This window comes from Jaculus jaculus, chromosome 1 (genome assembly GCF_020740685.1).
Source record: "Jaculus jaculus isolate mJacJac1 chromosome 1, mJacJac1.mat.Y.cur, whole genome shotgun sequence".
NCBI lineage: Eukaryota > Metazoa > Chordata > Mammalia > Rodentia > Dipodidae > Jaculus > Jaculus jaculus.
Window position 1 is genome coordinate 142418648 of NC_059102.1, and position 13498 is coordinate 142432145.

Genomic DNA, 13498 nt, shown 5'->3' on the forward strand with positions numbered 1-13498 from the left:
AAAGAGAGGGGGGGGGAGAGAGGGGGGGAATGAATGGGCGCGCCAGGGCCTCCAGCCGCTGCAAACGAACTCCAGATGCATGCGCCCCCTTGTGCATCTGGCTAACGTGGGTCCTGGGGAATGGAGCCTTGAACCGGGGTCCTTAGACTTCACAGGCAAGCGCTTAACCGCTAAGTCATCTCTCCAGCCCGATCAATTCATTTTATAAAATATAAGATAGCTATATAATAGGAACAAAAATTCTGCATTAAAACTTGAGATTAAATCAACAAAAAAACCCTTGAGGCGATCACACCACACACCTTAAAGAATTCTGATCAAATCCTAAAAACAAACAAGTTGAGATCAAGTCAGGCATGGTGACACATATCTTTAATCCCAGTACACGGGAGGCTGACTTATGAGGCATGAGCTGGATGCCAGCCTGGGCTAGTGTGAGACACTACCTCAAAAAAACAAAAACAGGGCTGAAGGGATGGCTTAGTGGTTAAGGAGCTTGCCTGCGAAGCCAAAAGACCCAGGTTTGATTCCCCAGGACCCACGTAAGCCAGATGCACAAGGTGGCACATGCATCTGGAGTTTGTTTGCAGTGGCTAGAAGCTCTGGCACGCCCATTCTCTCTCTGTCTGTCTCCTCTCTCTCTCTGTCTGCTTGCAAATAAATAAAATAAAAATTTAAAAGCAAAAACAAAAAACCAAACAAGACCAGCCAATTTGAAATTAGGGTTGTACACAGAACTTACCTTTGTATTCCCAGCATGCAGCAAATGCTGCGTCTACATCTAATGCACCCCTTTTACGAAGTGTTTAGGGTGCCTGACCTAAACTTTAGTTAGGAGGGCTGGGACAGGAATTCAGATTTCCTGATTCCAAGTCCAATATTACCTAGCTGGAGGTATACTAATTCAGGAAGACAGGGACACCCAACTGTACAGTTCTGAGCATGACACACTGAGGAAGACTCATTACCACCTTTCTCTTCCTCATATTCCCAATAAACTCAGAAGCCGTATGAACATCTGAACTGTCCAATCAGGATTCCTGAATATCTAAAAATGACCATTTAAAATACTCTGGAGAAAAACCAGCTCCACCCAAGATGCAAGAAAACAGCTCAAATGTTCACTTGGAATCAAAAGAAAAAGAAAGCACTAACCACACGCTACAGTGCTGGAGTGAGGGGTACTGGGGTCCGGGCTGAAACTGGCTAATGTACTAATCCAGGTTACTAACGCCCCCCCCCCCCACCCAGGGGCAGCCAAATTCACATTCTAAACAGAGCTAGCCCACTGCAGCAAGCTCCAGTTCTGGTGTTTGGATTCCAGTTGTAGCTGTTTTAACACTGTCAGTATACACTGCTTTAACTATCTTAATCTGGAATATAAACACAACAGCAGACCAACAGCCAGCTCTATCTGCACTTCAAGAGGAATCATTTCCTTGCAAAAATAACATATATTTCCAGCTATCCTTGTCCCTTCCCCTCCCCTAGAGTTTTAGACAATAGTATAGTCACCTTCAATTAACAAAAGAGACCAAGCAACCCAGACAGTTCACAGCCAGTACAGCATTTTTATCTTTCTGGAAAGTACCTATAAAAGACAAGAGCCATCACTGGGCTCTCTGGGTCACCCGGGGGTGTGTGGGGGGGAACCTCGAGAATAAATTAAGGAGTAAGGGAACAAAGATAAATTCCATTGTTCAATCTAATAAAAAAATTAATGAGAACCCACTGTGGGCAAGAAGGCTTACAATTTGGTAGTTGAGAAACTATAATATAAAGCCCAACGGGAGAAGTGCAAAGAGGTACAAAGTTCTCTGGGAGGGAGTTACCAGTCGCTTCATTATAATCCGAACAGATTAAAACAGTCAGGTAAGGACACCTGTAGGACTAATCTGACTGAAAGGGGAAGCCTTGAGTGAGAGAACTCCAGCAGACCTGTGGAAGGGGACTGGGACACTCCACAGCATGGCTATGCCAGGCCTGGCCAGCGACTTATAAAAAACGATAGCAGGTTAACCAGAGAAAGTCATGAGATTCAAATAGGGTGGAAGCTGGAGGTAGAGAAGCGGGCAAAAACTAATGTCAATTTAGGACTGGGGCAGAAAAACCCAGGCCAAGCAAGGCTAGACTGGGGATTTTCTGCTTCCAACGTCTTCTTTCTCCCATCATCACTCTCCAGCTCTCGGGCGTTGAGGACTCGAGAAAAGTGTCCTTTCTTAAACCACATGTCACAGCCTAGCAATAACCTCTCTATAAGGGCACCTATTGCTTAAGGGCCACTACGTAAGGTCCTCCTTCGCCCATCAGCTCGTTAACACCTGACTCAAAGGACCAGGAATCCAGCTCCGCTCTGAATGACCTCAGACTAGTTAGCTAAGTGCTTAGTTCTTAGGTTTCCTGGTCTGCAAATTCAGGGATTCTGAGGCGACCGGGATTGGTCTGGACGATCTCTGCGGTTCAAAACCTCCACAAACCGCACTTGGACGCAGTGGACAAGGAGGCACACGGCACAGATGGGGACACTGAGGCACTCAGCACCCCGCCTAAGGTCAACTCCAGCTCGTCACTGCAGGGCCGGGCCAAGGCTGCTCAGGTCTCCAGGGTTCTAGTGTCGGGCTCTTTTTCTCCTTCCGCCCAGCGGAGGGTCCGGGTCCCGGAGGGGAGAGGGCGGTGCACGTGCCAGGGTGGGGAGAGGGGGCGGGGAAGCCTTACCTTCCCCGATCGAGTCCCGCCACCGCGCGCCTTCCTCTAGGAACCCGAACCCCTGACCCTCTCAGGACTTCTCAGAAACCCCGGCCACTTCAGCCCGGCTCGACGTGTCCCACGACTGCAGCGGAGGCCGCGGATTCCCGCCCCCGCCCCGCCCCCGACGCTCGCCGACCAATCCACGCCCAGATCCTAAGAGCTCCACCCCTCCTCAGAGGGCTGGCCACGCCTTACGTCACGGGCGCTCACCTTCTCATTTGCCTTTGCTCCACCTTCTCCAGGGTCCAGTCTCCTCTGGATCCTACAACCGTGGACGAGTTTGCCCTGCCGGAAAGCAGCTTGCCAGCGCGGCATTTTACGGCGTCGGCGGTGACAGGCCCTGGGGAAACTTCTGACTCCCTCGCCAGCAGCTGGGCGAAAGCGAACGCGATGTTCGGCGCCGGCGATGAGGACGACACGGATTTTCTTTCGCCCAGTGGCGGGTGAGTGATTGACAAGTCTGGGTTCGAGGGCCTGACAGAGAGACCGGCAGGAGGGTGGGAACGTTCGCTCTCTCGAACACAGGCCTCTTCCTAACTTCCGGGTCCTAGACCCTTGCCACCTGCCCGGGCTTACGTTCTCGCTGTGGGCACGGGGAGCTGAGCTCGCGCCTGCGCTCAGTGTGTGGACGTGGGTTCAGAACCTGGCATCTCTGACACACAGCATGGCCGTGGTTTATGAATCACAGCTGCCCCGGGGAGGTGGGGGGTGACTGCTGACCAGCGAGACTGCCTGCCTGCCCGCCCCAGGGGTTTTATAGGAGTCGGCTCCTATAAATGCATGAGCTGTGAACATAAGAGACTTTCTCCTCTCCGTGAACAAAGCAGTGACACTTTTGAACCAGCACCTGGCGGGTCAGCACCAGCATCCTTCAAAGTCTACCTCGGATGTTACCTTTGGGTGATTTCCCTTCTCCCACAGCCACAGACAGGATAAACTGCTTCCTCTCCCTGATTCCCACAAGGAGGCACAGGGAACCTGCCACAATATAAGCCCTGGCGGGACTACTGCCTCTGTTCATGACTGTCTAGCCCTCAGCACAGTGCCTTCACATACTGAGTTAAACGTTTAGGGAGTGTCGGCTGAATGAATAACTGTGAAGTTGCACCTTGTAAGCCCTAAGCTGAAAAACCGATGTAAGAGGCTGCAGTTGCTGCCTCCGGCCCTCAAGCATGCATACCATCCTGAGATAAAGGTTTTCAAAGGGAGGCAAGGCTTTAAAATTTTATGTTCAATTATTAGGTGCTGAGGAAATGGCTCAGAGGATAAAAGCATTTGCTGCACAAACATGCAGGCCTGAGAGAGGGCCTCTTTCACTCTGAGTTCAATTCCCCTGCATCCATGTGACCACACACCCCTGTAAACCTCAGTCCTGAGGGGAGCAGAGATGGGAGAATTCTGGGGCTGACTGGTCAGTCAGTGTGACTTAAAATCAGCAGCCCATGTTCAACGAGGGACAAAAGAAACACAAGGTGAGAGGTAGAGGACACCTGATGTGTTCTCCTCTGGTATCTGAACATGTGTCTGTGGCTTACACACATCTGTACATACACACACATACACCACACACACACACTACACTGTATGCATGTCCTACACACAAGAAAATAAAATGATTTTTTTGCACTAATGGTCTACCATCTCTCCCATGTTGTTTCAGTGGACACTTTGACCCCAAACTTGTTAGCTGTCAAACTTAGATCTTTGCAGAGCCATATTATTATTATTATTATTAATTTGAGAGAGAGAGAGAGCGAGAGCGAGAGAGCGCGCGAGTGAGCAGCAGAGAAGATGGGGAAGAATGGGCACGCACCAGGGCCTTCAGCTACTGCGAATGAGCTCCAGACGTGTGCGCCCCCTTGTGTGCATGTGCAATATTGCGAACTTGTATCACCGCATCTGGCTCCATGGGACCTGGAGATTCAAACATGGGTTCTTAGGCTTCACAGGCAAGTGCCTTAACTGCTAAGTCATCACTTCAGCCCTGAAGAGCCTAGTTTTGAACATTTGCTTTACACATTTTGTACATACTGAAGAATGTACTGAAGAATGACAGATACAATCATGTGACATCATTCTACTCAAGGCTAAAAGGTTATGCTGCTGTTCCTGCCTCCAGGTGGCTTCCAGATCTGCTTGAGAGTTTAATACCTGACTGACTGGAAAATGACGGGCTCTCTTTTGTTCTTAACTAGGATCATTTGACATCCGCCGAGTAGCTCTTGTTCCAACCCTACTCCCACTTTAGACTGCATCCATCTATTTAGTTCAATTTTGAGTTTTTGCCCTATTATTTTTAAATTTTTATTTATTTATTTGCAAGCAGAGAGAGAGAGTGAGAGACAAAGAGAATGGGCATACCAGGGCCTATAGCCACTGCAATCAAACTCCACATGTATGAGCCACCTTGTGAAGCTAGCTTTACATGGGTACTGGGGAATTGAACCTGAGTTGTTGGGCTTTTAGGCAAGCACCTTAACCGCTGAGCCATCTCTCCAGTCCTTGCCCCATTATTTTTGAATTCAGTTGTGCATTGTTTCCTTTCTTCCCTATTTCAGCCAAAACATGGACTGGATTTTCACACAGTTGCTTTGCTGCTGTTGACTAGGTTGTCAGCTTTTTGAATTAATTTTTTTCATTTAAAACTCATTTTGTGTTCACATTCTTCACTACTTAAAGTATTTAAGGAAAATCTATAAAGGAATGTTAAGGCTCCCAACTTTCATTCATCAAGCAGTCTAGTTCTGACAGGAAATTACAAGGTAAACAGTGACAGTTCAGATTCCTGGCCCAAGATAAGTTCTTTCTGGCTCAACTCATCTGCTTTCCTGGCAGGCTTATAAGGACCTTGGATACTTTAGGCATGTGACTGTACTAGACACAGACAACAGCGTATTTGATGATAAAAGACTTAGCAAAGAAAGTGAGACAGATTCTTTTTTGTTCCCAGCAATAGCTAGGAAAACGGAATCAAACTTAAGATTATGACTAGGCAAAGATTCATCAGCATTCTGTGATTAAGCTGTTCCTCCTTCAGTTTTTCTAAGGAAACACTGCTTTTCAGTTCCTCTTTTATAACTGCAGCTTATACAAATACTTGCCCAAGTTTGGATTCTTTTATTTAACTTTGTGACTTTCTTGATCCTATTTAAGATATTTGAGGCTGATAGAAGTAGGAGTATTAGTGCCTAGTATAGCTTTTAGATGGCTGATAACATGCTTTTTAGCTTTCTGAGCCTCATAAAGTCAATGGTTAACCTAAAAGCAGCAATCAAAAAAAGAAAAACAGGGCTGGAGGGATGACTTAGCAAGTAAGGCATTTGCCTGCAAAGCCAAAGGACCCAGGTTCGATTCCCTAGGACCCACGTTAGCCAGATGTACAAGAGGGCACACATGTCTGGAGTTCATCTGCAGTGGCTGGAGGCCCTGGTACATTCATTCTCTCTCTCCCCCTCTTTCTCTGTCAAATAAATAAATAAATAAGAATTAAAAAAAAAAAAATCACTGAGGTGCTGCCATTGAGCACTTCCATGTGTCAAATAAAAAAATTTAAAAAAGATAAAAGCATGCTTTCTTCCCTCCCCCCCCCTTTAAGCTCTTTCCCCACTGTTGTGACTTTGAAATGACGAAAAAAAGTGAATGTTTATGAAGTGCATCATGCGTGGCTTCAGCTAATACAGACAAAATAAGGCATAGTTTCCTTCCCTAAGCAACTTAATTTTAGTAGAATAAAATCAATCCAGTAATAATAATTATAAAGCTAGCAGTCCTTGAGTTCCTGGGCTTAAGCAATCCTCCTGCCTCAGTCTCTGAGTAGCTAGGACTACAGCATGAGCTAATATGCCCAGCCTTTTACAAAGCATTTTTAAGCCAGATGTGGAAGCTTACATCTATAATTCTAGCACTCTCAGGGCAGAGACAGAAGGATTTCCTGAGAGTCCTAGGTCAGCTTGGGCTATATTATAAGTAAGTATCAAGCCAGCCAGGAGGAGTACATAGTAAGATTCTGCTGCAAACAGACCAAAAGTATTTTAGGGCTGGAGAGATGGCTCAGTGCTTAAGGTACTTGCTGGCAAAGCCATAGGATCTGGGTTTGATTTCCTAGTACCCACATAAAGCCAGATGCAGAAAGTGACACATGTAGCTAGAGTTTGTTTGCAGTGGCTAGAGGCCCTTGTGAGCCCATTCTCTCTCTCTTTCATAAGTAAATAAATTAAAAAGCATTTTAAAGCATTTTTTCTGGGTGTTGTGGCACATGCCATTAGCCTCAGGCTGAAGTAGTAGCATTGTCTTGAGTGAAGCCTGACTGGGGCTATAGAGCGAGACCCTGCCTTGAAACAAACAAGCAGTTTTTAAGGCGCCAGTTAGCTATAAACTTAGAGATTATGTAAGAAGTATGTATAGGCAAATTTGGTTAGCAATGACAAATCCCCAGCATAGAAGGAGGACAACTCCAGAACTGATTGTCAGAGGCATTGTAGGTTCTATAAGAGATCCTGAAAATTCAACTTATGTTTTTGTTTGTGCATTTTATGTGCACATGTATGTGGAGGCTGTATGATAGTCCCTGCTGTTGTTTCTCTGGGATGCCATCTTTTTTCTTTTTTCTTTTGTTTTTTCAAGGTAGGGTCTCACTCTAGTCCAGGCTGACCTGGAATTCACTATGTAGTCTCAGGGTGGCCTTGAACTCATGGTGATCCACCTACTTCTGCCTCCCTAGTGCTGGGATTAAAGGCATATACCACCATGCCCAGCCTTTTCCTTTTTTTTTTTTTTTCATGCAACTTATTAACTTTTTCAGGTTTCATTAATCTTAGAACCAGTTACAGTAAAATTTTAATTAAGTCTTATGAAAACGCTTCAAATTATATTGTAGCCATTTTGAGGGACCATAATGACCTCAGTTGTCCTTAAGGATGGTAAATGGCATCACTATTGCCAGCTGGCCATCTGTCTTTTAAAAATATTTTATTTTTATTTATTTATTTATTTGACAGAGAAAGAGAGAGAGAATGAGTGGGTGCGCCAAGGCCTCTAGCCACTGCAAATGAACTCCAGATGCGTGCTTCCCCTTGTGCATCTGTCTGACGTGGGTCCTGGGGAATCAAACCTGATCCTTTGTCTTTGCAGGCAAACACCTTAACTGCTAAGCCATCCCTCCAGCCCACCATCTGTCTTTTTTGAAACAGGTTCATTTATTGTCCTGAAGCTCACCACTTAGGTTAAACTGGCTGGCCAACAAGCCCTAGGAATCCACTTATCTCTGCCTCCCTAGTGCTGGGATTACAAGCACACACTACCATACCTGGCATTCTTATACAGATTCTGGGAATTAAATTCAGGTCCTCATGCTTGCAAGGCAAGCATTTTACCAACTGAGCTAGCAAGCATTTGAAAAGCTTACTTTTTTTCTTTTTCTTTTTTTTTTGTTTTTTTGAGGTAGGGTCTTACTCTAGCTCAGGCTGGCTGACCTGGAATTCATTATGTAGTTTCAGAGTGGCCTCCAACTCATGGTGATCCTCATACCTCTGCCTCTCAAGTGCTGGGATTAAAGGCGTGTGCCACCACGCCTGGTTTTGGTTTTGTTTTTGATATGAAGCCAGTGCCTCTAATCCTAGTGTTTAGGAGGATGAGAAAGGAGGCTGGTGAATTTCAGGCCAACCTGGGCTCCTAGTTCAAGGCAAGCCTGAGCTACCATAGTGTAACTACACAGTGAAGAAAAGTAGTAGGAAATTGAGATAAGGCTTGGCAATTAAATGCATTTACTAACTCTTTTTTCTTTTGAGGTCAGATTTTGCTGTAGCTCATTCAGATCTGGAATTCAGTTTGCAGGACTAACATTTTTGTTTGTTTATTTTTCTATTTTGTGTTTGGTTTTTATCTCTTAACGTTTATTTTAAAAATGTAACTAAAAGCCAGGCATGGTGGCTCACAGCTTTAATCCCAGCACCTGGGAGGGAGAGAGAGGAGGAGTTTGAGGCCACCCTGAGGCTCCATAGTGAATTCCAGACCAGCCTGAGCTAGAGTGAGACCCTACCTTGAAAAACCAAAAAAAAAAAAAAGTAATTAATACCGTATTAACTTTTCCCATGAATTATTATTAACATAGACACTTATGACCAGTGTTAGCAAGCTCATTCTAACACTAGACTGGCTTTTGTTTGTTTTGTTTTGATTTTTGGTTTTTTGAGGTAGGGTCTCAGTCTAGCCCAGGCTGACCTGGAATTCACTATGTAGTCTCCTGGTGACGTTGAACTCATGGTGATCCTCCTACCTCTGCCTCCCAAGTGCTGGGATTAAAGGCATGCACCACCACGCCCTGCCTAGAGTACCTTTTAAAACATTTGTGAAAACACAGTTTATGGGTGACCCTTTTATCCTTCTTTTGAAATATAACATACCTGAAAAGTGAAATAGCAAATCCATCATACATAGTGTCCTGCAGCTAAAAAGGACTCTCTCTCCTCTTCCCTTTTCCTTCTTTCCTTTCCAGTTCTGAGGATCAAACCTTGTGTGTGTTACTCAGTGGCACTGAGCTGCTGAGCAGAAAGCTGGCATTCTTCTTATGAAATCCCAGCTGACATTGCTTTGCTTGCTAATGCTTTGTGCTTATATTTGAATAATAAGTTTTGTAAATTTTTCTCTTCTATTGTAAGTATTGTCTAACTCTCAGAATCTTACTCCTTTAGGTAGTTTTCCCAAGTCATTGTGGCTAAAAGGAAAAATCTTGTTTTATCTAAATTCTTTTATCGTCTGTTGGTTTCTTAATTTTATTATTTATATATATTTATCTGCAGGCAGAGAAAGAGGGAGGATGGGCATGCCAGGGCATAGTGCCACTGCAAACAAACTCCAAATGCATGGGTCACTTTGTGCATCTGGCTTTTATGGGTGTACTGGGGAATCGAACACTGGTCACTAAGCTTTGCAGGCAAGCACCATAACCGCTGAGACCTCTCTTGAGCCCTAATTTCTTATTTAAGTCATTGTTGTTCTGTAAATATTACATGTGTGATCTTAGTCCTTAAAGTAAGCATTTTTGGCCCCATGTGTAGGAAACATTAGATTCTTTGAGAAGACACACAAGGTAATAGTATCAAACCATAGTGAATATATTTTGCAAAGTACTAGTGTATATTCATGTACCTATATAAATTTTATTAAAATACTGAAAAGTGCTAGGCACTTTTTTTTAAAGTGGTGGTGCACACCTTTAATCCCAGCACTCAGGAGGCAGGGGTAGGAGGATTGCCATGAATTTGAGGTCACCCTGAGACTACATAGTGAATTCCAGGTCAGCCTGAGCTAGAGTGAGACCCTACCAAAAAAAAAAAGAATAGCTTTGGAGAAGAGGAGCACATACCTAGATTGGACTATAGTTAATTATTGTCTCAGTCTACTTTGTGTTGCTATAACAAAAATAACAGACCAGTAATTAATAAGGAAAAGGAATTTAGGGTTGGGGATGTAATTCAGTTGGTAGATTGCTTGCTTAGCATGCACCAAGTCCTGGATTTGATCCCTAGTACCACTTAAACCAAGTATGGTAGCATATGCCTTAAGTTCTGGGAAATCCTCCAACATCAAGATCTATCTATCTATAATCTATCTTTCTTTTTTCAAGGTAGGGTCTTGCTTTCTAGTCCAGACTGTCCTGGAATTCACTATGTAATCTCAGGGTGGCCTCAAACATATAGCTGTCCACACCTCTGCCTTCCAAATGCTAGGATTAAAAGCATGCACCACCACAACCAGGTGCCAGCATCGATTTTTTAGTTGTAAATCCACAAGCCCTTTTATGACTCCGTAATAATTGATTCATGAGGATGGAGCCCTTATAACCCACGTTCCTCTCATCTACCAACACTTGCATTTGGGATAAAGGTTCCAACATACGCTTTGGAGGGAACACATTCAAATCATAGCATTTATTAAAAGTATGTATTATCAGACCCTGGATGAAATATATACAGTCTAGTGGTGATTATGATAAATAACCGCCTATCATATACACAATAAGTGATTAAATAACTTTTATTAATCTCTGGAATGCAGTGCATCTAACAGTTGCTCCATTGTGTGGCTCATAAAATGTTACTTAATAAATTCATCTTCTTGTTGGGTTAAAAACTCCTTAAAGACAGAATCCAGTTTTGCTCATGTACATATTCCTAGCACTTAATGTAGAGTGTGTAACACACACACACACATATATATATATATTTTTTAATTTATTTATTTATTTGAGCGTGTCAGACACAGAGAGAAAGACAGATAGAGGGAGAGAGAGAGAATGGGCATGCCAGGGTTTCCAGCCTCTGCAAACGAACTCCAGACGCATGCGCCCCCTTGTGCATCTGGCTAACGTGGGACCTGGGGAACCGAGCCTCCAACCCGGGTCCTTAGGCTTCACAGGCAAGTGCTTAACCGCTAAGCCATCTCTCCAGCCCTGTAACACATACTTTAAAAAATATTTTATTCATTTTTATTTATTTATTTGAGAGCAACAGACACAGAAAGAAAGAGGCATATATATATATATAGAGAGAGAATGGGCATGCCAGGGCTTCCAGCCACTGCAAACAAACTCCAGATGCGTATGCCCCCTTGTGTATCTGGCTAGTGTGGATCCTGGGGAATAGAGTCTTGAACCAGGGTCCTTAGGCTTCATAGGTGAGCACTTAACCGCTAAGCCATCTCTCCAGCCCCATATTTTTTGAGCCCTGGGAAAATCATCTAACTTAGATTAGGGTCCATTTCTGAGAGAGCAGGAACAGGAAAGATGGGCACGTACATGGTTCAGGCAGAGGAAATAGCATGTCCAAGGCTGGAGACTGGAAAGATCTTCCCTTGTGCTGGGCATGTGGCTCAGTGACAGAGTGTTTGCCTAACATGAATGAGGCCCTGGGTTTGATCCCAACATGTGCCCTCCCACACACAAAAAGATTTGCCTAATATGAGAAACTGAAGATTGTGTAGGTAGCTGTAACACACTATGGTTGAAGACTAGAGACGAAGCTGACAAACAGGGAGAGAGGTAAGCTATTGAAGAGCCTTGTAAGGCTATTTTGTTTGAATTTTTATTTTGCTCATATGGAGGCGTCATTGAGAAAGATCAATGTGGTAGAATGTATAAGTAGACAGGAGTAGCTGGGCCTGATGGTTCAGGCCTATAATCACAGCTACTCAGGAAGCTGACTGAGGTAGAAGGATCTCAGGCTTAAGATCTGCCTGATGGGCTGGAGAGATGGTTTAGCGGTTAAGCACTTGCCTATGAAGCCTAAGGACCTTGGTTCGAGGCTCGATTCCCCAGGACCCACATTAGCAGCCAGATACTCACACATCTGGAGTTCGTTTGCAGTGGCTGGAGGTCCTGGTGTGCCCATTCTCTGTCTGCCTGCCTATTTCTCTCTCTCTCTCTCAAATAAATAAATAAAAATAAAATATTTTTTTAAAAGATCTGCCTGACAACTTAGCAAGACCCTGCCTCAAAGGGAAGCATAAAATTAGGGGTGGGCCGGGTGTGATGGCGCATACCTTTAATCCCAGCACTAGGGAGACAGAGATAAGAGGATTGCCATGAGTTCAAGGTCACCTTGAGACTACATAGTGAATTCCAGGTTAGTCTGAATTAGAGTGAACCCCTACCTTGAAAAAAAAGGGGGGCTGGAGAGATGGTTTAGCAGTTAAGGTGCTTGCCTGCAAAGCCTAAGGACCCATGTTTGATTCCCCAGATCCCATGTAAACCAGATGCACAAGGTCACACATGCACATAAGGTGGCACTTGTTTCTGAAGTTTGATTTCAGTGGTTGGAGGCCCCAGTCTGCCAATTCTCTCTCTCACTTTTGCTGTCATTAAAAAAAAAAAAAAATTAAGCCTGGAAAATAAAGAAAAAAATAGGGCTCAGTGGTAGAGTGCTTGCCTAGCATATGCAAGACCATAATACTGAATAAAAAAGAAAGAAGGAAATAAACATGCAAGACTGGTGAAGCAAGGACATGAGTCAGGAGCTTTTGCAGTAATTGGAACTAGACAGAGAGAATGGTGGCCTGAACTAGGGAAATGTTGACAGGGAGCAGTGAATGGGTTTGAAAAATATTTAGAAAGTAAGATCAGCTGGGTGTGGTGCATGCCTTTAATCCTAGAACTTGAGAGGCAGAGGTGGGAGGATCTCTGGGCATTTAAGGCCATTCTGAGACTATATAGTGAATTCCAGGTCAGCCTGGTCTACCTTGAAAAACCAAAAAAAAAAAAAAAGTAAAATCCAATGGATTTTATGATTTCTGATCAGTCTTGATTTCAGACAGCCTTATTGCTACTTCCAGTATTGAATGGTGGGATACCCAACTGGTATATGGCTTCCTCTGAAGTGAAGGCAGTATATAACTATTGCCCTTCTTATCAAACACAGTTGGGATAACTCACTAGAGTCTGGTGAGATGGTACCTGTTGACATTACCCCATAGAAGGAAGGTTATGGCGAAGGTTGTCAAATTCCCACCTGAGATTTCAGGTGCCCCCTCATGCCTGTATGCAATGATGCACAAAGTCTCAGGGACTCAGGACCTCAGAGGGAGACATAGAGGATAAAGGATCAAGGGTTAGAAAGCACTTTGAAGTGGCCTCCTCTTCCATGCTGGGATGAGACTTCTTGGTAGTTCAGCTGCTTTGGGGTCTCCACATTCCTGTACAGAGCCCCTCACCTTGGTTTACAAAAACTGATTTTTGGTGTAATTGTCTGCCATCTGT

The 13498-nt window shown here is 44.4% G+C and overlaps 2 protein-coding genes across 3 annotated transcripts in view; one reads left to right on the top strand and one right to left on the bottom strand.

The window, feature by feature from the left end:
- Slc31a1 (solute carrier family 31 member 1) overlaps positions 1-2849 on the bottom strand; it is a 36887-nt gene extending 34038 nt beyond the window's left edge. The window contains exon 1 of one of the 2 annotated variants that reach the window (XM_012949731.2): positions 2716-2849. The gene's annotated coding sequence lies outside the window, so the exon portion shown is untranslated. The remainder of the gene's footprint in view (positions 1-2715) is intronic. The other variant, XM_045136382.1, reaches the window with a different exon arrangement.
- The window catches only part of Fkbp15 (FKBP prolyl isomerase family member 15), an 80229-nt gene that overhangs the window by 4879 nt on the left and 61852 nt on the right, over positions 1-13498 (top strand). Inside the window, exon 3 of the mRNA XM_004662713.2 lies at positions 2642-3191. Within this exon, the coding sequence (XP_004662770.2) occupies positions 2642-3191 (550 nt within the window). The remainder of the gene's footprint in view (positions 1-2641; positions 3192-13498) is intronic.